Source organism: Tinamus guttatus, unplaced genomic scaffold (genome assembly GCF_059628265.1).
Source record: "Tinamus guttatus ecotype Peru unplaced genomic scaffold, ASM5962826v1 Tinamus_guttatus_pri_ptg001089l, whole genome shotgun sequence".
Classification (NCBI taxonomy): domain Eukaryota; kingdom Metazoa; phylum Chordata; class Aves; order Tinamiformes; family Tinamidae; genus Tinamus; species Tinamus guttatus.
In genome coordinates, this window is record NW_028289623.1 from 1,236,973 (window position 1) to 1,252,158 (window position 15,186).

Below are 15,186 nucleotides of genomic sequence, written 5' to 3' on the forward strand. Positions count from 1 at the left end.
AGTTTATTTAATTCTCCATCCTTTGGGAGAAAATGCTCTGATGCATGTGGTTTCCCCCCCCAAAAAAAAACATTTTTTCAACTAAAACCATTTCCTGAGTCTTGAGCTACATCTGTCATGAGCTGTCAACATCCAATGAACTATTAGTACCCAGAAACTGCAATTTTGGCCACCTCAGTGTGCAGATGAGTTAAATTTCAGGGTTTTTGTTAAGGCTGTGGCAAGTGGCAGGCAGATGCGGAAGTCTTGGGGTCAGTTTTAAAAATAAATATACTAATTTCTCTATAATTCATTTATATAGAAAAAATACATGGCTATATATATTTATTTATATATTTTTAATATATATTATATTATATATATTATATATATATCTAATATCTATTTCTTGAGAGCAGCTGGGGTCAGTCCTCCCCTGGTGCATTCAGGATGTGTATTGAACCTCCTACCACCTCATGAACGCAGGTAGGGAAGGCAAATGGGGTCTGGAGTATCTTAATCCCCCAGGCTCCTCTTTGTCTCTCCTCCCAGATATTTCCCCCATCCCTCTTTTGCTGGAAAGAGATTTCCCTCTCTCCTTCCCCACAGCTCTCAGGGGGATTTTCCTACAACAGGGCCATACACCGTTGGGCTCTCTCCTTTCTGGTGTCCCATCCTGACACTCAGCGTCTCACCAACAGCAGACATGACTCCAGGAATGAAGAAGGGCAAGATTCTTATGCGTGAGGTGATGGTGTCCAAGATGCATCTGCGTCATCTCCGGCTTGAGGAGCACAGTGCTGCTTCCCCATCACAGCGAGTGGGGACCACATCTTTACCTTCCCACCAGCCTCTTTTAGGGACAGCAGGGGCCAAGGTCACACTGCCTATGCCCATGTCCATCAATCTGTGACACTTCATGGAGCTTTGGAGCCCTCATTCACCACAAGCCCCCGATCTATCTCAAGTCTTGCAGCTGATTTGGCACTTGGCAGCTGATTTTTGGGATGGAAACATCTCCAGAGTGTTAGATGTCTATGGGTGAACTAGATAACCAGGCTCATGTTGCAGCCAGGGACCAGGACAAGCATATCCATGGGCAAATCCCACGGCTGGGCCTTAGCTGTCTTCTTGGGGACATGATGAACTGTGTCCCCCAAAGTGCCTACAACTATCCAGTGGCTACAAAGGAGGTGGAGACAATGCCTAAGGCATTAATTTTTCAAAGACAGACAAATCCCATTGAAAAAACTTTATTCCGTGCATTTAAAAACCTCTCCCTATTTAAGGCATACCATGCTTTTTAACAGAAGCCCCATTCACACAGCAAAGCAACAGTCACAACCAAGGAAATTTTGACCAAGAATCGGGGAGGAATTCTCTCCCCTGAAAGTGCAAACCGTGACAGAGGTCCAGAAAGGCGGTGGGATGGCCACAGTTGAACATTGTGATAAGTCAACCCCACATATTTAACCTTGAAGTTAGCCCTGGTCCGAGCAGAAGGTGGCAGCAGAGACCTCCACAAGCTCCTTCCAAACTAAATCTTCCTGTGATTCTTTTGAGGTAATGAGGTCTGATTCAAAAAACTGGTTTTCTTCGTCAGGGACACATTTTGAGCTTTGTCCCAGGACCCAGCCAGACCCACGGGAAGATTCTTATCCCGTTGAATGGCACCAGTGGAAATGTGAAGACGGGAGTCTTCTCATCAACACTGAAAAATGCCACCCGACCCTCTTCGTAATCCAGGGACACCCGTATCCGCTTGGGACTCTGGATTTCGGAAAAGAAAGTGCGTTGAGGGGAGGTCAGAGCTTGGAATTGACCTGCCCACTTCCCCACTGCCCAGATGCCCTCCTCTGGTTTGAACTCGATGTCGCCCTTCCTTCTCACGTCTTCTCTAGACACCCCCACCGTCCATCCTCCACCATCCTCCACCTCCACCTCCCAGTAGTATCTCCCCGAGGCGAAGCCTTCGCGGCCCAGCACACAGCGCCACGGCATAAACCTCGCAGGGATGTCCGGGAGGTTCTGCGGGACGTCTTTTCGCGTCACGCTTTTGCAGTCGTCAGACAGGACAAGGTCACAATGGGCCGTGTCTGGATCCAGAACCACATTCGCTGCGTGATAGAAGGAGACAAGGAGTCAAGGGCATCGCTCACCCAGGAGGTGGGTTGCAAAAGGAAGAAGAAAAAGGTAGCAAGAAGTTGCACAAGGCCACAATATTTGTACGAGGATCTGCCGATGAACCAAAACGAAGATGCTGAGCAGAGAAAGCAGAGTATTAAGAGACCTTCAGATTATTAACTTCCCCATGTCTCTAAAGCACAGCCAGCGTTCCTCATTGAGGACCAGGATTCTACAGACTTCCTTGAAAATGGAGCATGCCCCCATCCAATAAGGATTACACTTTTCCCTGCAAACTGCTTTTCCCTGCAAACTGAGGATTGGCAGAAGCCTCTCTGGTCCTACCAAGGTCACCGTGGGACAAGAACTAGCACAAAGGGATTAGAGCAAACAAGATAATTCAGCATCCCAAACGCAAGCGTTTAACATGGAGAAAGGAGGAAAAAGCAATACTGATGGGCCTACAGAGCACACAAGAAGAAGGCTGGAGAATAAGAGAGGAGAACATGCAGAAAGGGAGGATCTGTAGTCTTAGTTGGAGCTGTTGTCAGAAAAAGGAGACAATTTGGCCACGCGCAGCCCCGTGCTGCTTTGGCTGTGATTTCAGGGAATGGGGAATGGCTCATTGGACATTCAAAGGCTGGAGACCTCTTTTCTGGGCCATATCTGCTCCAGAAACTACCTTGAGCAGCTGAGAGAACACAGCTGGTCTAGGGTGCAAGAGACACACTCTGTTTTCTCCTCCCGGTGTCGTTGGGGAATAGATTCAAAAAAGCCCAAAAGGACCAAACTTTAATTACCCTCTTCTATAGGTGCCGTGTATCTTCTCCATGCTTTAAAAACAGAAGCAAAAAAGAAAAGAAAATCAGAATCTCAGAAAAGTTATACGAAAATGCTCTTGGTAGGGGGGTAGCAGCGGGTAATGAAATCACCAGCAGAATGTCTAAGGCTGTGGGGAAATTCCATCTCTTTTTTTATTAATGTAAAAAAAAAAAATGTAATTTAAATGTATTTAGGGTCTGCGTCTACTGCCTTTGAGAAGAAGAGATTTTTTCCTAGTGTGGTAGGATTACAGGGAGTAGGTTAAAAGCACAAACAAAACCAGTTTCCAAAATGATTCCAATATTCTCCTCTCCCCTCAGGAATCTGACTTTGTCTTTTCCCAGAAAGAAAATGTGTCTTTCATTAAGTCTTTTACCTTCATCCCATGTGAAAGCATCTATATATGTCACATCCTTTTATTGCCTCAGGTTTTCTGTACTAAAAACTGAGGTACTATTTACTAAAAACATTTTTCTTCCCTTTTTTTTTCTTTTTTTGCAGTAAAACTATAGGGTTATCAAATGACCCCCACCCCAGGCCTAGCTATACAAAATGGCAATTTAGGCTCTGTGCAAGAAAATCAAAGCAAAACCAGGGCCTAAATGCAATACCCAAGTGGGCCTATCCGCGATGGAAAGTTTCCTATGGAGGAACAAGAATGACACTCACCCAATTCTGCAGCTTGTTCCTCTGAAAAATAACAAAAAAGAAAGGGTCAGGATGGGATGCACTTTCAGATGGGCCCTCTTCTACACTCATGTGCTGCATGGGGCCAGGTAAAGCCCTTGGTGGCACAGGAAGCTCCCAGCATTTCCCCATGGGCCACCCAGCCCAAGCAGCATTTCTGGCAGTCTTTATTTTTTTGCTGCTCAGATTTGCTCTTTGTGATTCACTTTACACTTTAAAAACATTTAAAAAAAAAATGATGTATAGAATCACTCAAAAATCCTTTGCAAAAAAGGAGACTCACCAATCTCTGCATCACGGCTCTCTAAAAATAACCAGAAATACAGACAAGTCAATGGTTTGCCCAGTGGCAATGGTCAACTGTGCCCAGTGGACCCTTCATTTGACACGTATTTCCCCAAAATCCCAGTTAAAGGACTATAAGGATGAGGGCTGCTTTGGCTCAAGGAGCCAAATCCACAGATTTATTGCAAAGCAGCTCCAAATTCATTTAGTGAGAATGCAATCCAGCTTTCTTATTCTCTTTCATATTATATCTATAGTATATTCTTATTATATTTTCCTCCTTAGGATGGCATTCAAAATTCGCACAGCTTAGTTTTCCATGAGTTGCTCCCCAAAAACATTAGCTTTCCCATATTGTTTCAGTACTTAAATGAAAACAAGAGGGCTAAGAAAAGCATTGCCAGCCAAACAGGGAATGATAATGATTTTGGGGCTATATTTGCACATTGGTAGGATTTTGGACAGGGAGGGGGGTAAAGCACTTAAATGTAAACACGGAAAGAGCATTTAGTCTGAAAGGGAGGATAAATAGAAAAATTTGAGAGTTTTCCTGAGGAATTATTCTCGGAGAAGGGAGGAGGGAAGGAGAGCAAGACTTACTCAACGCCTCTGCCTGCAATGCTGAAAAGCAAAACGAAAAGAGAGCATTATCACCAAAATCTCGCATTTTTGCCCGGGAACCCCAGGAATCACCAACCAAAGGGCCTTTGAAAAGCAAAGTTGCCCTCAACACGTTGCCCAGTCATGATTTTCCCATCCCACAGTAATTCCTTCCAACATCGCACAGTAATTTCATATTTGCAAACAGCCACTGGTCTCCTTCCCGTTGTCCCAGAAAACTGTGCCCAGTGGAGCCTTCATTATTTTTCCGGGAATGCTCCAGTTTTTCCATATATAAAATTACAACTATAAAGAGTTTTTTTCAAAAATAAGACTTACCGATTTTTTTCTCGTGCTTTCCTACATCAGAAAGAGAGAAATGCAAATTATTTCATTTTGTTTTAAATAGGCCATAGAAGTGCTTCAGTGACTACACAACCTATGGATTTTGTGTTCTTTGGGTAAAAAATAAGGGATTTCCCTTATTTTCCCTCATGCCAACCGCCCAACGGCCACCACGCAGCATTACCTTTAATTTTAAATAGAAAAATGGTGGCAACAGCGAGTGCGACCACGGAGACCGAGACCAAACTTAAGGCAATCTTCCAAGGATGGGCGTTTTGGAAAAAGGGATCTGAAAAAAATAAAATAAAATAAAATAAAATAAAATAAAATAAAATAAAATAAAATAAAATAAAATAAAATAAAACAAAATAAGTGGGCATGCAATTATATTTGCTTTGGACAAGCCCATCCCAAGCCAGTGCAAATTCCACTGGGGCTGCAGATCTTGTTGTGGTGCATGATGTGAAGAGGCCAAGACACAACCAAAAAAACAGCAGAAATTGCTCAGTCAAGGCAAATATTTTGCAGGAAAATGTATTTCCCATGGGATTATTCCTGACGAAACTGGGCTTTCTTCTTTTCAGGAGATGACTTATTGGGTAACAACAAAAAAAAACGACTCCTAACTCTTATTAAATTCTTTGGTTTAGCAGCAAAATGGTAACATAGGAATTAAAATAAACAAAAAATGACTCCTAACTCTTATTAAATTCTTTGGTTTAGCAGCAAAATGGCAGCACAGAGTAATGGCACTCAGCACCATGGGCCTGCCCGGGAAACCAGCTTTTCCCAAATTGTTCATCATTACAATAAAAAGGGAGTCGGATGCAGCTGAAATCCATGCAATATTTCCACACACTATTTCAGTTCACCACTGGGTGGAAAAAACAGGAGATTCCCTGCGTGCTGTAGGAAAAATGAATTTAAAATTTTGCAGCCAGGAAGATTGAGGGCAAGGGTGGGTATCTTATTTTTACTTGATCGCAGCATTACCAACATTTATATTTAATATAAAAAAAGTTTTTTTAATACAAAAAAGTATTTTAATATAGAAGTTTTTTCCCCTTAAACCCACACTGGTGGGACCCATGAATTTTGACGCAGCTACTGAAAATACATGAGAAGGTCTTTTTTCTTACCCTTAAACCCACCCTTGAAGATGCAACCCATGAATTTCGACACCAAGCAAGCACGACCAGATGCCATACTTTTTAATTTAATTTTAATTAATAATTATTAATTTAATTTATAAATTAAATTATTTTAATATTAGTTTTAATTAAAATAAATTTTTAAAATTTAATTAATAATTATTAATTTAATTTATAAATTAAATTAATTTAATATTAATTTTAATTAAAATTGAATTTTTAAAATTAAATTTAATTAAAATTAAATTTTTAAAATTAAATTTAATTAAAATTTGGTTTAAATTTTAATTTGGGGTGGAATTTTAAAATTTTGGGGTTTTTAAAATATTTTTTTTAACAGCCCTTAAACAATAAAATAGCAATGAAGACGCCTTTGTTCGCCGCTTACCCGCCACGGAAAAAGCCGAGCGCTTCTCGTGGTGGCGCAGGGTGTCCCGGATGGAGCAGGAGAGCCGCTGGTTTGCAGCCCGGCTCAGGACCACGGCGCTCTCAGCCTCGAAGAGGCCGTTCTCGTCCCGAGCGACGTTTAGGGAGGCCGGGGGCAGCAGCTGGCCCTGGTTATCCGTCCACTGCACCTGGGGCCGCGGGTACCAGCCGGAGCCCCGGCACGACACGCGGATGCCCCCGGACTCGTAGCTCTGCAGCGAGATGAGCGGTGCCGAGCCAGCAGCTGGAAGAAAGCAGAACATCCCAGGTTATTCCCTTTCCTTTGCCTGAGAAGGGGGAATAAACCCCAATTTTGGAGAAATCCCAATGTTTCAGGGTCATGCGGACAACTTAAGCATTGGTTACAATCAGAAGCAGGAGCACGGAGGTGTTTCGCGCCACCTTTTTGCATGATCCAAAGCAATCTGCTCTGGAGACCCTGGCAAGAGAAACTTCAAGTTTGGCCACTCAAACACCCCCCGACGCACTGAGATCTTCTTCTTTTATTTCCCCACTGCATTATTTTTTCTTGCACCCTGCAAAAATAGCACTAAGACAACTGTCAAGTAAGTGGGACATCTCCTGAGCTCCTCACCACTGCTCAGCAAACGCATCTCGCTCTTCAGGAGATCTTGGTTATTATTTTTAAGTAGGAAAAAGAAGGGATTTGGCAAAGTTCTGCTCCAAAAGGACTCCCTAAAATTTCCACTGGGATGAAGGGCAGACAGGAGCAGCTTCATCTAAGGACAAACTGGAGATACTGAGACCCATTTCCAGCAGAAACGGGGATGTCAACTACGGACCTGTCACCTTCAGCTCCAGGACAGCTTCCTCATAGTCCGAATCGGCGTGAACGAAGCAAGTGTAATTCCCTTCATCGGACAGTCGGATGCCGAAGATCTTCAGGTCCACTCTGCCGTTGTCGAGGCCGTCGCGCAGCAGCTCCGTGCGCCCTTGGTACTGCGCCATCTGCTCCACGTGCTGGTCCGTTCCCGCCTTGTAGCGGTGCACGAAGGGCGAGAAGTGACCCCGGAACCACGTCACCTCCATGGCCCGGGCGCTCTGCTCCGGTGCCAGGCGACAGGGCAGCACCACGTCCTGCCCCACCGCGGCTGCCACGGGCTGCGCCGGTGCCGTCACCCTGAACGGAGCTGGGAAGAACAACCCAAAACACCAGGAAGATCCTGCCCACGGCACCGCTCTGGTGCTCCAAGACACATTATTGAGTTGAGGGGTGTCAATATGGAGCCAATCTAATGGTTTTCTGCCCAGAAAACGGAACGGGTGCTTCGGCATCTTCTGTTCCCAGAAGATGGAAATGGCAGCGAGCATTGAATTAACCCATCTGCCTCATCATATTCCCCCAGGAGCCCCAAATGCAGCAGTATGGCTAGAAGACCAGAAATAAGGATCTTGGGGGATGCTGCTATCTTTTATGTCACTGCTATGCACATAAATGGACCATTGGGAGCCTCCTTAAGGAAGAAATTCTGGCTGGGAGCAGTTTGCTGGGGACTGGTGGGACCATGGGGATCCCTACCTGACTGCAGCTGTTGAAGGTGGAGGGCAAAAATGCAAATAAAACCAGGCAGAGAGTGGCTAGCAGGGGGCAAAATGACCATCCTCCTTGTGGGACCTGAGCAGGAGCTAAGAAAGGAGAGAGAAAGGGAGAAAAGAGTGTTAAAAAAAGAAAAAAGGGGGGACACAATTTATGCTAAAAGGGGATAAATTCTCATTTTAGCTCTTTTTTTTTCTTTTTTTAATAAAGGCCCATAAATGGTCATTTGCTACCTAAAGTTGCAATCGCTTTTCCATCATCGGCCTGACTTTGCTTTGCATGCATTACTTTACATCCAAAGGAGCCCGGCGGGTACGAAAAGTTGCAGCAATTTCCCACAAGGAAGCAAGAGAGAAACTCCAGCATCTCCTGAAATCCCACTAAAACGCAACGAGAAAAAAGTGATGGCCACTTTAATGGGCACACCTGAATTTGCTTATTCAGCCTTCAGAGCTAGGAATGCACTGGAAGAAAAAAAAAAAAAAAAAACAGGATGCAGAGGGATTGCAGCAGTGTAATTTAGCGGCTCCGACCTGAGGAAAAGGCGGAACTGGGATAACCGACATGCTAATCCCACCACCCCCAACGGGGATATCATGTTGCAGTGAATCCCCCGGAGCCAGATGGATCAGGGAGCTGCAGGGCGGCGTTAGCAAAGGCTGGGGAAGCGATTGCAATCCCAAGATTTCGGATTGCTGCTAACCCGGGAACCTCCCTCCTCTCCCCGGCCCCGAGGCGCTTTCCAGGCAGCTTCTGGAGCTCCTCACAAGCAGTTTGGACTCCCCGACTCCAGCCAAGCGCTTCCCCCGCTGCAGACATCAAATAAAAACCTTATTGCCGTCTCCCGGGACCACTCCTGTCTCCTCCGCTGGCGCTTCCCCGCTGAAAGCGAAAGGAACTTGGCATTACCGCAGTTTTGTCGCTGCTTTTGCCCCGGAAACGCTCTCTTCAAACACATTCTTCAGCCCTGGCACTGCCGTCACTCCGCTTCCTGCTTTTGCCGGGGGAACCAAGCACAGCAACAGCCTTCCCTGGAAGCGTTTTCCCCCCGCTGACAGCACTCGGCTGTCGGGGATGGTTTGGATGGGAAAAGCTGCTTGGACACGATGTCTCTGCCTTTTGCCAGCTTGTCCCCACTGAGCATTCAGCCCTCGGCAAGCAGGATTTGCTCCTGTGCCCTTTTCCTGTCCATCCAGGAGATTCCTGCTTCAATATGACTTCTGGAAACTCTGCTAACTACATATCCAGGAATGCATGGACCTTGCTTGCTCGCACCATGTGCCTGCAGCTACCAAGGCGATGCCCTGTCCATGCTGCCATGCAGACTCCGGTTATCCCTGAATAAATCCCGCAGAGTCAACCTGTCCTGGATTCCATTTCCCAAGTCCCTTCCCCATCACCAGGCGTCAGAGCAGCACATCAGCAGGAGCCAGATGTGGATTTTGGAGTGATTTCATGGAGCAGGGTCATCTCCACCTTCCCAAGGGCCAAGGTGAAGCAAAGACACTGGATCTAAGAACACCAGCTTGGAGAACAGTGAGGTTGGATGCAAAACCCAGCATAAGCCAACTCCATCTGCAGGTTGAGAAATCTGGACAAATCACACCCCGCAAGCATCCAAAACCCATCAACAGCACGAGAAATCTGAGCAAGCGGCAGCTGTAACGGCCCAGACCTCTTTCATTGCCCCACCACTTCAAGAAGAATGCAGCGATGATGCCCTCCGTGTCAGCCCAAAGCTTGGCCATGGCCAAGGGCATTTCTCTCCAGGGCCTACTGATCTGCGGCTGGTGTCCCTGCGTGACATCCTGCCCTGAGGTGGCTTCCAGAATAACCAACCCTGGCTGGGCCCTATAGTCCCTGCAGTGGGGAGATAGAGCTGCTCTTGGTGGCTCGGCACGCTTATCGCCAACCCGCAGCTGCCCAATGGGGAGGCGTGGAAATCCCACCGCATGGGAACGGCGTCTTCACCAACAGCTCCACGGGGGAACTCTGGGAGAGGAATCCCGAGACAGACGAAAGGCAATGCAAGGATTCAATGAGATCCCATGATCACGTCGGAGTGCGGGAAGCTGCCACCAAGCCAAAGGCAGAAGGACCCATCCAACAACCTCTTGAAGTCCCCGCAGTGGGGTGCTGGCCATCTAAAAAGCGCCCAAATGTCATAACTCTGTCACCACTCGCTCCATTTCTCCCACCATTTGGCACTGAGTCTCATCATCCACTTCCAAACGGGAATCTTGTTGATCAACGCCCTGCGGAAGTTCTGTAGACATGCAGGTCCCTGAACTGGAGATGGCCCAGGCTAATGAAGTGGAAGACATGAGTGAAAAAGGTGAGTCCAAGGAGAGAAGAGGGATCTTGTTCTTTGTTTGGGTGAAAGTTGTGTCCTGTCTGTGATGTGGACGAAACACATAGTGGGTCAACACATTCAGAGTTGTTCTGGCCATGGGGTTGAGATGTGGTGGCTGCAATATCGCAGGTGGACCCCCCTGAACCAGAGATTCCCAAGCTCTCTCCATGGTCCAGATAGAGAAACAGAACATTTGGAGACTTGGACTGACATCTCTGCGAGCTGGTTTGTGCCTATTTGGAAGCATCAAGTCATTACTGAGACTGGGGCAATCCAATTTTCCCCATGCTGGAGACACCTGGGGCAAGGAGGTGCAGACACCATGTGTCCCACCTTCTCCAGGACTACACCAGCTAAGGGTCTTCTCCTCCTCTATCCCCAGTGCGTGTCACCCTGGACCCAAGCACAGCCAACCCCTTCCTGGTCCTCGCGGAAGATCGCCGAGGCGTGAGCCGAGGAGACGCGTGGGCTTCGCTCCCCGACAGCCCGGAGAGGTTCAGCACCGAGCCCTGCGTGCTGGGCTGCCCGGGCTTCACCACGGGGCAGCACCGCTGGGAGGTGGCAGTGGGTGACGCCGGGGACTGGTGGGCCGCCGGGGTGGCCGGAGGATCCATCCGGAGGACGGGTGTCCTCCAGCTTTCCCCTGAAGAAGGCATTTGGGCCGTGGGGCAGTGGTTCGGGCAGTACCATGCTTTCACCCACCCCGACTGGACCCCCCTGAACCTCCATCAGCCCCCCAGGATTATCCAGGTGGCCCTGGATTGCACCAGGGGGCAGGTGGCTTTTGCCGACGCCAAGGATGGAACCCCCATCTTTGCTTTCTCCCTCTGCCCAAACCCCAGTGAACCCCTGCACCCGTGGCTCTACGTTGGGAGCAATTCATGGCTCGCGCTGTGTCCCTGATGTGGTGGAGCCACATGGGGCATGGTGGCCATGGTGGCCATGGGGCTCCTCCTCCTCAAAAACACAGTATAGCTCCTATCATTCTTCCCTATAGCTATAGGGATAGAGGGAATACACCCCACAGCTCATGTTCTTCTATAGCTAGTCCCTAGAGCTATAGGGATATAGGGAATATTTCCTAGAGCTCACAGTCCTCTATTCCCTGGAGCTATAGGGGGTATATAGAGATACAGCTCTTTTGTAGGCCTTCTCTATAGCTATAAGCATATACATAGAGATACAGCTCCTGTATAGATATTCCTTAGAGCTATAGGGCTAAATAGGGATATAGCTCCTCTTTAGCTAATCCCTAGAGGTACAGGGATATATATACATATATATACACCTATAGGTATATATATACACCTATATACCTACAGGTATATATATACACCTACATATATATATATACACACACACACAACCCTATATATACATATAGATAGATCGATAGATAGATATACCTATATTTATACCTAGAGGTACAGGGATATATATATTTATATATATAGGGATATAGCACCTCTATAGCTATTCACTAGAGCTATACAGATATAGGGAGTATTCCTTGCAGCTATAGGGACAGGGATATAGCCATAGGAAATAACTACAGCAGAGTGAGTGTTCCTCCTCAGGGAACTGCAGCTCCTGATAACGCTCCTTATCTTTTCCATACGTTTGCCAGCAGCTCCCTGACCCCTTTCCAGTTCTTGCTGCCATAGGCATGGGCATATTCTTTCCCTTCCAGCTTCTTACCGGAGCTTTTATCCCAAATCTCGGGTGCTGTTTCTGTCTGTGATGCGGAGTCCCCTTCATCTCACCCTCCTTTTTTGTGTTCCAGCATTTTGCACAGGTCAATGGAGTCTAAGCGTTAAAAAATAAAATGAAGTAAAATGAGATGAAGTAAAATGAAATAAAATGAAATAAAGTAAAACGAAATAAAATGAAATAAAGTAAAACAAAATAAAATGAAATGAAGTAAAACGAAGTAAAATGAAATGAAGTAAAACGAAGTAAAATGAAGTGAAGTAAAATGAAATAAAATGAAATGAAGTAAAACGAAATAAAATGAAATAAAGTAAAACGAAATAAAATGAAATAAAGTAAAATGAAATAAAATGAAATGAAGTAAAATGAAATAAAATGAAGTAAAATGAAATAAAATGAAGTAAAATAAAATAAAATGAAGTAAAATAAAATAAAATAAAATAAAATAAAATAAAATAAAATAAAATAAAATAAAATAAAATAAAAGCCTCTCCATCTGCCAGCAAGGTCTGTCGGGATACCTGCTTGACCAGCACTTGACCTCCATCTGGTTCAATATATCCATCCAGCAGCAAGTCGCAACCCGGGAATTCCCGTGGCCTTATCGTTCCACAAATGGAATTAATTGCAAGCGCTGACTCCGCTCGCAGGGGGCTGAAAGGCAAACCCGGCCCCGGGCAGTGGGGCAGCCCCACGGGCACCCGGCGGCCCCGGGGGGCCGGGGGAGGCTCGGGAAGGGCCTTGGGAGCGGGGGTTGCTCTGCGCTTTCCCTTCGCTTTCCACGATCCGAAGGGAGCGAGCGGCGCCGCCGGGAAAGGCGGCGGGTGCCGGCGGCTGCGGAAACTCCGGCGGCTCCGGGACCCTCCTGGGCGACACCGGGACCCCCCGGCGACTCCGGGACCCTTCTGGGCGACTCCGGGACCCGCCGGCGACTCCGGAATCCTTCCCGGTGGCTGCAGAAACCCCGGCGGCTCCGGGGCCCTTCCCGGCGGCTCCAGGACCCCCTGGCGTCTCCAGAGCCCTTCCCGGGGGCTCCAGGACCCCCCGGTGACTTCAGGACCCTTCTGGGCGACTTCGGGACCCCCCGGAGGCTCCGGGACCCCCCGGCGACTCTGGGACCCTTCTGGGCGACTCCGGGACTCCCTGGCGGCTCCGGGACCCCCCGGCAGCTCCGGAACCCTTCCCGGTGGCTGCAGAAACCCCGGCGGCTCCGGGGCCCTTCCCGGTGGCTCCGGGACCCCCCGGCGACTCTGGAACCCTTCCCGGTGCCTGCAGAAACCCCGGCGGCTCCGGGACCCTTCCCAGCAGCTGCGGGACCCTTCCCACGGGCTCCAGGATCCCCCCGGGTTTTGGGATCCCGCGACAGCTCCGGGACCCCCCGGTGGCTCCAGAACCCTTCCCGGTGGCTGCAGAAACCCCGGCGGCTCCAGGATCCTTCCCGGCCACTCCGGGATCCCCCGGTGACTCCGGAACGCTTCCCAGTGGCTGCAGGAATCCCGGCGGCTCCGGGGCCCTTCCCGGCGGCTCCAGGGCCCTTCCCGGTGGCTGCAGAAATCCCGGCGGCTCCGGGGCCCTTCCAGCGGCTCCGGGACCCCGTGACGACTTTGAGATCCTGCAACGGCTCCGGGACCCCTCGACAGCTCCAGGACCCTTCGCGGCAGCTTCAGGACCACTCGGCAGCTCCAGGGCCCTTCACGGCGGCTCCCAGACCCTTCCCGGTGGCTCTGGGATCCCCCAGCAGCTCTGGGACCCCCGATGGCTCCGGGACCCCACGAGGGCACCGGGACCCCCACAGCTACTGCGGGACCCTCGACGGCTCCAGAAACCCCCGGCAGCTCCGGGATCCCTGGACGGCTCTGGAACTCCCTGAGCGCCCTGGGACCTTCGACGCCTCCAGGACCCCGACAGCTGCGAGACCCTCCGAGTCTGCAGGACCCCCAAGGATTTGACGGCACCGGGGCCCATGGACAGTTCTGGGACCCTGCAGGTCTGTGGGACACCCTCCCTGCCCCCGATGGTTGTGAACCCCTCAAAGGTTCGAGACTCCCTCCCCATGGCTACGGGACTGTCATTGCTGCAAGGAATCTTCCCCAGGGACCCCAGGATCCCCATCCCGGGGAGGCTGCGGGAGGCTGAGAAATTAGGGATCCCCTGACGGCTGCAGGACCCCCTTCCAAACGTCTGCAGGACCCCTGGAAGCTGCAGGGGTCCCAGACCCTTTGCCAGTCTTGCAGCTACCCAGTGTCCTGGACTCATAGATGTCCTGGACTTGCTAGAAATCCCGCAGCCTCTCAGGCTCTCCAGGACCTCTTTGGGGCCCCAGAGCCTCCAAGCATCCCAAACCCATCCACTATCCCAGCATGGAGGGCCCAACATGGGCTAGGGGTCAGGGTCTCTGTGGGAGCTGAAGAACCCCCAAAAGGTGCTGGACCACAGCAAGTCCAGGATCATCAAGCCCACTGAAGGATCCCAAATGGATCCACGACCAAAATGGGTCTAGGACTCGGTGGGTGATTACAGGACCACAAGTGGGTGGCTGCAGAATGGGGCAGTGCCAGAGCCCAGGGAGCTGGGAAAATGCTGCAGGATGGGGCCCGGGTTTGAAACTCCCATCCAGGTTCCTTCTCCCTCTTTGGGCTGGCAACCCAGAAGGGGAAGCATTTTTAAACCCCCCTCTCCATGGACACACTCGCCATCCTTTCCATTCCTCCCACATCTGCATCGCCCGTTGTTTGGGGTTCACCCCCCTGCAACCTTTTCCTCTTTGGTAGGTCAAATCATTATGAGGATGAAGCTGCTTTCGTTTTTCCGTGACTGCTGCCCTTTGCCTTGCTTCGTTATCTGCTTCCTGATGCTCTGCATTCCTGAGTTGGAGGCAGGTAGGACCCTGCGCGTTTGCCGCGGGTTGGCTGCATCCTTTGCAATTTAAATGCATTTAAACACCAAAGGTGCTGAGGAATTCAGCAGGTCATGGCTTTATGGCGGTCTCATAAAGATTTAAAAATGCTGAAACAGATTTAATTTGGGCAGATGTCTGAGGGAGGAAGCGGGAGATACCATGTCCCCTTGCATTCCTCCTCAGTTTGCACCTTCTCCAGCCTGCTTCCATGATGGTTCATGGTAGACCACCGCATGGACCACAGTGG

General features: G+C 49.1%; 2 protein-coding genes across 2 annotated transcripts; one reads left to right on the forward strand and one right to left on the reverse strand.

Moving 5' to 3' along the window:
• Positions 1–1,578: 1,578 nt before the first annotated feature.
• LOC104569538 (butyrophilin subfamily 1 member A1) lies at positions 1,579–9,725 on the reverse strand. Its single transcript, XM_088538593.1, has 10 exons — positions 9,653–9,725; positions 7,223–7,570; positions 6,382–6,663; positions 5,027–5,131; positions 4,837–4,857; positions 4,498–4,518; positions 3,896–3,916; positions 3,595–3,615; positions 2,904–2,936; positions 1,579–2,096 (listed from the first exon to the last, which is right to left on the reverse strand). The coding sequence occupies exons 1-10, from the start codon at positions 9,723–9,725 to the stop codon at positions 1,579–1,581; spliced, it is 1,443 nt and encodes a 480-aa protein (XP_088394719.1).
• A 526-nt stretch (positions 9,726–10,251) lies between these two features.
• Positions 10,252–11,233, forward strand: LOC104569437 (butyrophilin subfamily 3 member A3). The gene is made up of 2 exons (XM_010216437.2): positions 10,252–10,312; positions 10,713–11,233. Exons 1-2 carry the CDS (start codon positions 10,252–10,254, stop codon positions 11,231–11,233), a joined length of 582 nt encoding a protein of 193 aa, XP_010214739.2.
• The last annotated feature ends 3,953 nt before the right edge of the window (positions 11,234–15,186 follow it).